The sequence below is a fragment of the Pteropus alecto genome, unplaced genomic scaffold (genome assembly GCF_000325575.1).
Source record: "Pteropus alecto unplaced genomic scaffold, ASM32557v1 scaffold81, whole genome shotgun sequence".
NCBI classification, from domain to species: domain Eukaryota; kingdom Metazoa; phylum Chordata; class Mammalia; order Chiroptera; family Pteropodidae; genus Pteropus; species Pteropus alecto.
In genome coordinates, this window is record NW_006433378.1 from 6,097,202 (window position 1) to 6,109,386 (window position 12,185).

The window sequence follows — 12,185 nt, forward strand, 5'->3', positions numbered from 1 at the left end:
TTTCCACCATATTCTCCTGCTGGAGATTAAGAGCATCACGGACACATTCTCCTCCATCCTGGGCCCTCAGAGCAGAGACATCTTCCGCATGAGCAACAGCTTCACTGCCATTGCCAAGCTCCTCACCCGACAACTGGAAGCCACCAAGCCCCGAAGTGGCAGGTGAGCAGGAATTCCTGTGTACTCAAGAATCTGTCGTCAACCCATGGAGGCATTGCATAGATAGCTATACTTTCTCTTGTAGGCGTGAAACTTCCCAAAGAAAGCCAAACCCACTATCTCAGCATAAAGTAGCTTCTGAATAAATGATCACACTTGCCACAATTTTTTCTAAATCTGTGAAAACCAGAATGTAACAAAAATTTTTCTGAAAAGTGTACAAAATATGGTAAAAGAATAAGAATATAGTACAAATAATGTTTTATATAATATTTTATTTATGCAACAAATATTTAACAATTGCTAACTCTGTACCAGAAACTCTACCACATGCTAGATATATAGAGAAATAAAACATGTTCTTTGCACCCAAAAAGCTCACTTTCTAGTAGAGGAGGTAACTATTCAAGCGGTAATTAGAAAATAGTGGGAAGGTTATGCTAATCACAGTGGTGTCAAGGGTTTTAGGAGCACAGAAATGGGGGTATCTATTTCTGCATGAAATGGAGAGGAGTGGGAAGCTGAGATCCGGAAACGCTTCCCTGAAGAGGTAATATCTTGAACCGAGTCTTGAAAGGCGACCGGACGCACCAGGCTGTCTTTTGGGCATCATGTGAAAGAATATGACACTGCCTGGAAACAGAAGTCATTTCGTATGACTAGGATGTGTGTGACAAGGAGAGCAGCGTTAGGCAATGCTGATGAAGTGGTAGGCAGGGAGCAGACGACGAAGGGCCTGACGTACCTGCCTAAAGAATTTTACCCTGAATTTTACCCTGTGGTCACTGAGAAGTCACTGAGGGGTTTTGTACATGGCAGGATATAATCTAAATTCGTGTTTCAGGAAGTTTACTCTGGTCCCAGTGCAGAAAACATCTCAGCAAAAGATAGATGGGAGTCAGGTCAAGTGAAGGAAGGATAGAGGAGTGTCCATGGGTTTTGGCCATGAGGAAGTTATTGATGATTGTGGTGAGCGAGCTGCCAGGGGTATGACTGAGCAGAAAATAGGATGCCTGGGGTTGGAGGGAGCAAGTGGACATAGTGCACAGAACTGGCCCTTTCAAGAAGTTTGTGGAAAAAATTAAGAAGATCATGCAAGATGCGGAGGGGGGGGGCAGTTATTTTGATTTGTTATATTTTGAATAGGATGATACTTGGAAAATTAGAAGTTACAAAATACTTTCAAACTCATAAACTCACTGGATCCTCATGACCTCCCCACAAGATGAGAAGGGCAGAGATCATTATTCCTATTTTACAGAAGAAGAAACGAAGGCTCAGAGATTGCTTAAGTGTTTTCCCAAGTTTGCACAGTAACTAAGTATAGAGGACGGAGTCAAACTTCAGATCCTATGCATTCAAAAGTATTCACTTCTGGAGTACGCACAGGGCCGATTTGAAACTCGCTTCAAATTTGGGGGGTTTGGGGGATAACAAAGGATGCATACTGTTTCTAGTATGGAACAAGGATTCCAAAAACATGAGAAGCCATCTTGAGAAAATAGTGAGCATTTTAGTCACAAGGGTCCACTTTATGCCCAGCACAGGGCAGAGCCTAGAGGTCTCAAGAGACAGAAAACAAAACAAAGACATAAAAGGGGTTTAATAGAAATGCATAAAATGGGCTATGGAGCTTGAGAGATGTACTAACCGACAGTGGGGAATTGAAGAGTGTTCCACAGAGAAGGTGAAATTGAAGTTCATTCTCTATTTATTGAGTTGATTCCATGTGCCAGACATCCGTTTAGGTACCACGGTAAGTTGCAGAGGATGAATGAGTACCCCAGATACGGGTAGAAAAAAATACTTCAAATAGAAAGGGCACTCCTCACATGCAAAGATAAAAGAGCTTAGGAGTGTATGACCCAGACTAAGGAAAAGCAATTAGTTCTATGCGGCTGAAACAAGCACATCAGTGTAGTTGAGAGAGTAAGCTGAAAAGTTAAGTCAGAGACAGATATTCAGAGGCCTTACATGCTGTGTCAGGAAGCAAGGAGTTTGTCCTGTAAACCACATGGAGGCTAGAAAGTTTTTAATCCAGAGAATGATCACAAATCTTAGCACGGTAATTAGCAGATAGCAGGCACTCAATAAATATTCCTTCAGCAAAGGACTGAATGAATGAAGAAGGGGCTAGTGATGTGGAGCACGGAATGGATTTGGCAGGAAGAGCAGGCGGCAAGAGAGGGCGTGGCCGGGAGGCTGTCCTTGCGGATTTAACAACAGGCTCCCTCGATTATGGTCAGTGGTGGGGAACTTAAGAAATCAAGGCAGATGATTACAGTGAGAGAGCTCAGGATTATGAGGAATTGATCACCAGTGGAAGGTGTGCTGAGGAGAATGGATGAAAACCCAGAGATATCCAACTTGAGTGATGGCATACACCTGGGAGACGATGCTGATAACCAAGAAAAGAGGTAACAGGAGGGAGCCCACCTGAGAGGGTCTCTAGCCCACTCTATACAGAGAATATTATCTGGCCAATATGGTTATCAAAGTCAACAATCACTATTCACCAGAGAAAGACAGATTGCAAGTGCCCTTTGCTCTCAACACCACAGTTTTGATTGAGCGTATAAAAATCTGTTGGTTCAATGTATAGATGCCTATATACCAGGGTTTCTAACTTTGGTACTATTAAAATTTGGGCTAGATAATTCTTGGTTGTGAGGCTGTCCTGTGCACTATAGAATATTTACCAGCATCTCTGACCTCTACTCACTAGATGCTAGCAGCAACCCTCTTCCTCAAAAACGTCTCTGGACATTGCCAAATGGCCTCTAGTTGAGAACCACTGTTATATACTTATTCCATTCAAAAACAGCATTTTCACAGTCCTATGACCTGCTTCGCACCAGCCCAAACACTGCAGCATCCAAGAAATCCAAGCCAGCATCAGGAAGGGATGATTTGTCATTTATATGCAAGCAAAAAGTCACAGTTGGCCAATTTCCATGATGTAGTTTCAGAAATTTTGTTTAGAGCTTTTATAGCTGGTGTTTAGGAGAGCCCTTTTGTATTCTTCACACAGCCAGCCTGCTAATTTCTCCTTCCAGTGATGACTGACATGTGGATCAGATGTGACAGCTTAGGCACGTGTTCTGGCCAGCAGTTCATCCGTTCTATTTTGCCTCTACAAATGCAGCATTGAAAGAGGCTGACTGACATCTGTGAGATTATATGTGTGAAAAGGTTTATATAAAGGAAAAACATGTTATACAAGGGTATTTCATTAGGCAGTCTAACAGGAAAACTGATCCTTAATGAGAAGCCCAATCCAATAAGCAATAAATAATTTCCCCATGTAAAGAACTTAGGAGACATATAGAGAGGAGGAAAAAAATAAGGTCTCACTATTAAAATATGAGTCTTCATGTAGGAGAAAGTATTTGAGTTTCTCATCCTTTTACTCTTTTCCTGGCCAAAAAGAAAGAGAAAAATTAGATATGAAGAGATCAAAGGTCACCAGTCACCTCACATACTACCACCACTGCCATCGCCACCACCTCAACCTCTCTCGATTCAAAATACTTCACCCAGTTCAACCCTCACTGTCAATCTCCTTTAATCGATTATAATTATTCGGTGAGAACTTCAAAATGCTGGTGTGGAGAGCCAGCCTTTTGTATTAGCTGCTCATCCTCCCCGGGATGGTTGCTAAGGCTTCTCCCCCAACATCTTTTCCCTGAATAGCCTTCATTGTACCATTTAGCTTCAGTAATTTTAATCTGTGCCCTCCAAAGTAGAAAGGTCGACACTTTTGTCTAACGCGTCCAGCAAAGTCTGATCCTTACAATTGGAGGGAAATGAATAAGTGAAGAGAGCTTGAAAGAAAATTAAAGATGATAAAATTCAAAACAGATGTCATCTAATTTACAAATCTGACACATAGCCCAGCAGGCCAGATTTTAGACTTCAAGCCAAAACTACAAGATTATCAAAAGAAAATCAATTAGCCTCTTAGAAAGAAGGAAAAACTAAAGCAGACAGGAGATGTCTTTGTGCCCAATGACTCTGAATTAACTGGGTGAGCTTTGTTAGATGCACCAGGTAAGCACATTTGTACTTTTCTTGTTCCTGTGTTTTAGAAAGAATGTTTATATCTAAATAACAAACCAACAGAGGCTAAAGAACAGGACAGCCAAGCAAAGCATTTGGATTTTGAAATCGATTCTGGAGAAGCAAGAGAGGGATAACAGCAATTGTGGACTGAAAAAGAGAAGATGTCAAGATAGGGGGAAAGGTTGACAGAGTTTGAAACGGTGAGCCTTACATAGTTTTCTGGGCAACCACTATCCATTGCACTGTTGGTCTGCCATGACCCAGGGGACGCTGGGGAAGGAGAAGGTGACCTCCAGCAACTGTGTGTTGGCTGAGCATGCAGTGATCAGTAAACTAGAAGGTGCCTTTGCCAGATGCACGTGGTGCTAGGGAGGCTGCTCTAATCAGGCCCCATTGAGGTTGGGGACAATTTGCCACAGGTGGTCTCTGTAGGAGGTTAAGCTCAGGCCCCAGTTGGGAATAGAAACTTTGAGGGATGGAAATTATGGAAAGAAAGTAGGGGGTGGGATGTAAATAGAAGAAATGAGAACACGTAGGGAGGAAAGATGGCAATAGGAAAGGGCACGAGAGGAAAGCAGAGGGAAAGGAGGAAGGGCATCTGCACAGCTCCACGTCCCAGGCCACGATGGGACTTCAAGGCCATGGGTCACAGTTGCTTCAGATCCAGGTTTTGAACCCTAGCCAAAGCCATCAAAGTCGTGGGGAAAAGAGTTGCTCTTAAGGAAAGTTTTAAAACAAAGCGTGTGATTAAAGCTTTCCCAAACCTCTGGCTCACATAAGTGGTTGGTATGTTCTTTTGTTGTTTCGGTGGTAATGGTGATAGTAGTGGTGAAATTTTGTGGTTTTTGTTTTTGTTTTTGTTTTTAAGAATCAGGCCTATGGGCGGGGGGTGCGGGGGCCGTGGGAAGGAGAATGAAAGGTAAATTATAGTCAAAACCAACTAGATAGGTGTAAATCTGAATTCGGTATAAATGGAAAGAGATTACACATGGAGGGAAGGAAATAAACAATGTGCAGGGAAGAATAAATGGAAAATATAATAAGGAGATCATTTTCATAGGAGAATGGCTCCAGAAAATCTGCCCTCCTTAGAGGAGCCCCTGACTTTCAGTTAATCCTAAATTTCACGCAATGAACATCAGACAGAGATAGACTACAGGGGAGAGCGAGTGGTTTGCGTCAACGTGTGGCCTAATGTGTAGCCAAGCAATATGGCCTGCAAATACCCTTTTCAAACGATGAGACCCCTTAACACCTGTCCTTCCGGAGTTCCCATCTTGACATCCTGGGAATCACATCAGAACCTAACCCTGGGGTCGTATACAGTCCCTAAGGGCACTGCCCAAGAGCTCGAGAGTGATGCCTCTTTGCTGAGTCCACAACAGAAATTGCAGAGACCTGGGAGCGAAGTTCTTCTCTACGACTTTGCAAAGAAGACTGTGTCTGTAGGTCTGATCAAGCTCTTCATTAGCTCCTACCACATGACAAATTCCATGCTAGGGACTTTTACTATGTTATAGCATTTAATCTTCATGATAATAAAGTCTTTAAATACGTGCAAGGATTGCAGAGGCTTCGTGTTAAAGCATAATGGAGTAAACCTTAAGGACAGGCAAGAACGAAATGAAATTCTCTATCCAGTCCATGCAGTACTTGGGGGGAAATGGTGTAAATACCCAGACATGAGCTCACAGAGTTTCTTTTCATTTCTTCTTTCAGTCTAGTCCAGTGGATCTCAAATTTGAATGTCGATGAGATTTATAGTGTTCACAGTTCATCATGGACCATTCAAAGGAATTTTAAAGAAATGTCAAGGGTGACTTTTGCCTTTTCCTCCCAAAAGTGGTACCCCACTGACCTTTATCATCGCTTTCTGGAATGCCTTTTCTGTGCCTCTCTTCCCATTGAAGGCTGCCCTCCTCCAAGACTCTGATGTGCTACCACTTTCTCATGATGACTTCCCTCCCCATCCCTGCCCATGGCGACATTTTCTCACCGACGTACTACAGCTCAGACTGCCTCTCCACCCCTCCATAATCGCAGTCTTGCCCTGAAGCGTTAGGTATCTTTCTGTGCGCCCCTCTGCCCTCTGGTCTCCCCCAAACTTGAGCGAGGTAATATTCAGAGCCTTTTCTCAATGGAAAGAAAATAGTCTTAAAAATACTAACAAGAATTCCCAGTATTTCAGGCAAGACATGTTTATACAAAGAGAAATTGATTCTTTGAGAGCAGCTGTTGGCTCAGGGAATATACACGAGGAGGTTCAGGACCGTAATTAAAAACATGTGATGTTCTGGTCAGCCTTGCCCCCTGCTTAGAAAAAGCCAAATGTGATTTCGCCCCACCAAGGTAACCAGAGTTTTAATTTAACAAAAAAAAAAAAAAGAGTCTCTTTTCAATCTAGAGAGGTCTATGCTGGTCACTTGTATAAAAAGAATATCATAAGAGCCGTCTGTGGCAGTAGCCATGGCTATCGTTATTCCTTGCGTAGGGAAGGAAGGAATGGTTTTGGTTCTTTGCCCCTCTTCTCACCGAAGAGGTTAAGTCTGACATGTGGTACCATTTATGTTCCATCTGTTGTTCATTTACTCCACCATTTGTCCTTCCTTAAAGCAGCATTTATGGTAATGTGAAGGTCTGTAAAGGTATTTCAGGAATTTCTTTATCGGCAAGAGATGTAGGTGGGAGACATCCTTATCGGCTTTGGAGACAATGAAGCAAGCAAGGGAGTGCGAGGCCCAGAGGGGCTGACTGCAAGTGTGCGCAAGAGGGCTGGGGTGCGGGCAGGGCAGCCCCGCCGAGGCGTGTGAGCAGCGCAAACACAGCCTTGCCAGGGGAACCAGGCCCCTTTCCTGTAACACAGTGGTGTTCAAAACACAAGACACACCGAAGAGGAAAAGAGCTTTTCATCGAGCTCCTATGGCTTGGTTTCCCATTTCAAACAAGACCAAATACCAAAGCTTTAACCTGGAGGGAAGGAAAAAATGGGCCGAGGGAGAAGTGAGAAGGACTTGACCCCTACAGGCCTTGTGGGAAAGTGACAGCTGAGGCTAAAACAGTTCTTACTTGACCCTGATGATCTGGTATATGCTGGTTCGGTTCCCCAAATGCTCCCTCTTCTTTTTAGGTATTAATCATAATTGAACTCTGAAGTTGCTATTTGCATGACATTTCCTGAGTTTTGAACGCCTTTCCAGTTTTGGTTAAAGGGGATGCCAAAATTTATCTTTCGGCTCACCATGAAGGGTTGCTCAGTGATTAGATGTCATTTCTGTTCTGATGTCTTCCCACGGAATGCCATTCAGCGATATTAGGGTACAATAATTCTTGTGACTATCACAAAACCCATAATATGAATTACTTATTCCTGGGGTAAATTCAGATGCCACCTGAACCAAACACCTACTGAGAGACGGTAGGGAAGGGCTGTGAAGTGGGTGAGCTCTGGAGGTGAAGTTTAATGTTGGATTTACTAGTTGACCTTCAGTAAGTTACTCAACATCTATGTCTCAGTTTCTCCATTTGTAGGTGGAGAGGGTAATAGGGCCTGCGCTACTGAATTATGTGAGGAATAATACATGTAGCGGACTAGAATAGAGACTGCCTAGTACATAGAAAGCCCTCAGTAAATATTAACAGCATCAGCGCTCTGTTCAGGTGGCAAAATAGCAGGTGATCTCACTTAGCACGTCCATTAGACCAGAGCTACTCAAAGCGTAGCTCATGAACCAGCATTCATCTGCAAACTGTTCTTTACCAGCTTGCACCAAGGTTATTATATAGATCGAAAATAAGCGTTTAGAACTTTTATAGCAATTTAACATTGCTACAATACCCAAATGTATGATCGGTGGGCTTATACTGTGTATGTCTTTGTTTTATTCATTTTATTACTCTGGTAATTTATTTTTACTGTATTTTACAAAAATAGTGGTCTGTGACACATGAAAATTAAAAAAACCAAAACGCGGATGATAGAAAAGCATTGCCTTAAATCCTCGATGCAGCTGAGCCTGGACAAATCTCAGAACTCTCTTTAATCACGATTATGTTGCTCCCTAAACTTTCCTTTGGGACCTAAAAATAAAAGAGATTTAATACATGAAAGGTCATGAACACACAACACGTCAGCCACAACTGAGATACAGCTATTGTGGAATGGCTCAGCTGAGGAAAAACAGTTCTTAATGGTATTCATATTTGCCATCAGGCCAAAGGTGGACTTTTTATTAGTTGGCAGCCTGAAGGCTGTCAACTAGACTTTGCTGGAGGTAAATGCTGAATTCTGGGTGGACTAGGAATTGAATCACAGGATTGTGTATAGAATTCCAGCCCCAGCTCAGTCATCAGTGTGTTTGACTAACTATATTCCTCTATTTCTGGGCAGTTATGTTTTTACCTATTAAAAATAGGGTAAGGTATGATATTTGGGGTGGAGCCTATCAAAAGATGTATCAGAAAGGAAAGCTTAACCATCTTCTTGCTCATCAAGCTGACGAGTGACCACGTGTTAACTTTTTTCCTCTTCAGGCCGAGCGGTTGCATTTTCATGGCAGATACCCTCACCTTAATCCTAACTGCCAGACCCTGTGACCTGCTTATGTTCCCAGACTATAAAGTTAGCCTAGAAAAGAGGAGCATGTTTTCACAGTTCTTATCCCTGATTCATGGTGCTCTGATGACATTACTACTTTACATTTTTATAGCCCTTGATGGCTTACAAGTGCTTTTGTAACTTGTGCCACATCTAGATGGCAATTCGTTAGGATGCAGCAGCTTCTGTTCAAGTTGCTGCTCATCCAGTCTGCCCATTCTAGTCTCAGGAACTTTGACTGAAGACCTGGGGGACATGTGAACCAGTATTTATCAGTGGCAAAAACTGACAAGGTAGTTTTACCTCAGAATTGGTAAAGGCCTTGGAAGGCTTACGGGTGGGGAAACTACGAAACAGGAACTGCATTCTGTTTACTACGCACCAATTCAAATAAGGCGCACGTTGTTTTAAATCTCATCTCCCTGCAGAATTAGGGAAACCCTTAGCAGCCTTTCTTGATCAAGGGAAAATGCCCCTGTTTGCTTCATCTTCTGTTATGTCATCATATGGGCAGGTGCTTCTCCAACTTGCATGTGTCAGTAGGGCAACTGGGGATTGAGTTAAGATGCACATTCTGATTTGGTAGGTCTTGGGTGAAGCCTGAGATTCTGCATCTCCAACAACCTACAAGGTGATGCTGGTACTGCCGGTCCAGTGCCTCCACTTTGAGCAGCAAGGGCAGGGGCTTTGCACTTTGTTCATCCTTTTTCCATGTCCTATTCTTCCTCATGTCAGCTGAAAGAAAAGTGAACAAATGACTGAGCATTTGCATTACAGTGATCACTTCCCTGTATCAGGGCTTTTAAACTTTTATTCTAATTGCAAGGAATTCTCTCTCTGTTTGTAATAGCTCAGAATTCATATATGCAGTACAATATTTCCATATTCCAGCTCACAAAGCAGGGAAGGTCCCTCTCCTTTAGCCTATACTCTGTAGGATGCTGCCGTGGTGGTTGGGAGGACTATGTGGTCTTCTCTGGCTTTGAGCAGGAGAAGCTTATCTTCCAAGTTTGGCATCACCTGCACAAGCCACCTTTTTTCAGTATCAAATGCCCACACTGGGCAGCAGCCACTCCCATTTTACTATTTGACTTTTTCATGCCCATTCTGTATGGACTACACAGTCAAACGTATTATCTTACATAATGCTTCCAGAGATCTGGTGATGTCGTATCAATCATCCCATTTTATATGACAATAATGAGATGTAGAGTCAGAAAGAGGTTTGCCACATTCCTAATAAACAGGATACTGGAGTCATGAGCCTAGGACATTTCCCTATAAGGCCATGTTCAGTCCATATGCCCACAACTATCTCCTTTTGAAACCACTTTTAAAATCTTGTGTGACTAAAATAAACCATGGAGTCATTTCATTTCAGCAAAGTTCTCTCAATGGCATGACCACATTTGGGTCCCCGTATCACAGGGCCTCTGCTGGTCTCTGCTCTTCCCCACGAAGCAGGTCTGAGGCAGAACAGAGTACCAAGAACCTAGGCTTCTCAAGCCTTGCCCTTAGTGTTCGGGTGCAGTGGTCCAGCAGTATTACTCACTGCGGTTCCAAAACAGATGATAGCACCGTGGAGCTGGGGGATCATCTCTGTCATCCTTATGATGACTAATGACCCAAGAAATTGCTGAAGAGTAAGGAATATATAGCATCCTAAGAATTTAGAGCTCCCATATGGACTCGATCCATTATGTTGTCCTACCTCTCTAACAAGCTCAACTCTGCAAGAGTACATATCCTGGACATGGGATCGTAAGCCAAGCTCGTCAAACATTAACTAATATTATTTTTCTTTGATTTAAGGAGCCAGGAAGAGAGGCTGCCAATCTCTTGACGCCTGCCAGCTTTATAGTCTCATCTCTCAGCTTAGTGAGAGCAGAGAGCTACTCAAGGGCCAATTTGTTTCCAAGGGGAGTCCCGCTCACACAGAGGGAGGTAATTAGGCCTCCCCGGCATGCCTAGAGGTATTTTTTAAAACTTTACTTTGGCAACAGAGACCAGAAATCATTCAGACTGGAAATCATCTGAGCCTCTTGTAATGTGGTGTGTTGAGTGAAAGCCAAGTTAATATTTAGGGGATTACAGAACTCTGACAAAGATTTCTGTAACATTACCTCTGGAGTTAAAAGTGACAAATAGAAAAGAAATAGCAACCCCAGCCCACTGGCCCTCACCTCCACCATCCCCCACAAGTAAAGGCACACAGGACCAGTGGCTTCACATTTGGGATGCCTTTCCTTGCTCTAGAAGGAATGCAGTTTACCTCTGGAAAAGTTCTTTGTTTTTGAACAAATTCTCTCCTATCTTTTTATATTCAATTTAAAAACCAAGTGGAGAGGTGAAGGGGCAGCGAATGTTTATTTTAAACTTGAACATCTACCTACCATTTCCTGACCTTTCGACCTATTGGAACCAAAACCTTTCTTAACTTCCTGCTAGCAAAACTGCATGACAAGCCCTGGTGAATTGATGGTCAGTGACAGAAAGGGCCCTTTAGTCCATCTTGCAGCTTTGGTTGCCTTGGTGACTCTTTATTACCATGCCTTATCCTGACTCCTTGTTATATAAATCTTCAAATCATGAAAACAAGAAAGATTGTATATAAGAGAAAGTCTTTGTGGTAAGAATCCTACTCATCGGCCTCATATCTAGAGATCATTTTTCTGGTCCAGAGCTTTATCTGATTGTTCCTTCTTCATTCTTCTTATTTGGCCTTTCACAAATCTTTTTACTCCCACTCTTGCTCCTTGCTTCTTTCCACATTCAATATTTATCAAATGACACTAACCCCAAGGACTAAGAGAAGTGACCAGTGCCTCGTGGATATCTGGTAGACCTCGGAAGGTTGGGGCCAGGGGAGAACAAGCTGGCATCAGAAATCAAGATAGTCTCAGTTCATTTATTCCACAAACACTTCAGGTACCTGTGTGTGCCAAGCACTGTGCCAGGCACGGGGGAACAAAAATGTGCAGTACAGGACCCTGTATTCCAAGCATCAGGGTTTACCCAAGAATAGGGTTTCCAGATTTAACAAATAGAAATACAGGACACCTAGTTCATTTTCAGATAAAGAACAAATAATTTTTCAGCATAAGTGTAATTACTTTAGTATAGTATAACACATTTTTAGTATATCCCATTAGAGACATGCCTATACTTAAAAAATTTTTTATCTGAAATTTAAATTTGACTGGGTGTCCTGCATTTTACCTGGCAACCCTACCCCAGAGACACCTGCCCTGCCCCTCGTGGGGTCAGCAGATGTCCAAGGATAACTCTTAACTTCTTGCATGCCCAAAGTCCCCTCAGAGGGATGCTATATACGATCTGAGGGAGAAGGACGGTCTACGCCCAGCTCCAA

At 42.8% G+C, this 12,185-nt stretch overlaps 1 protein-coding gene across 1 annotated transcript in view; it reads left to right on the forward strand.

Moving 5' to 3' along the window:
• Positions 1–12,185, forward strand: part of VEPH1 (ventricular zone expressed PH domain containing 1) — a 186,273-nt gene that overhangs the window by 92,039 nt on the left and 82,049 nt on the right. Inside the window, 1 exon segment of the mRNA XM_025044232.1 lies at positions 1–162. This exon segment is cut by the window's left edge and continues 30 nt beyond it. Within this exon segment, the coding sequence (XP_024900000.1) occupies positions 1–162 (162 nt within the window).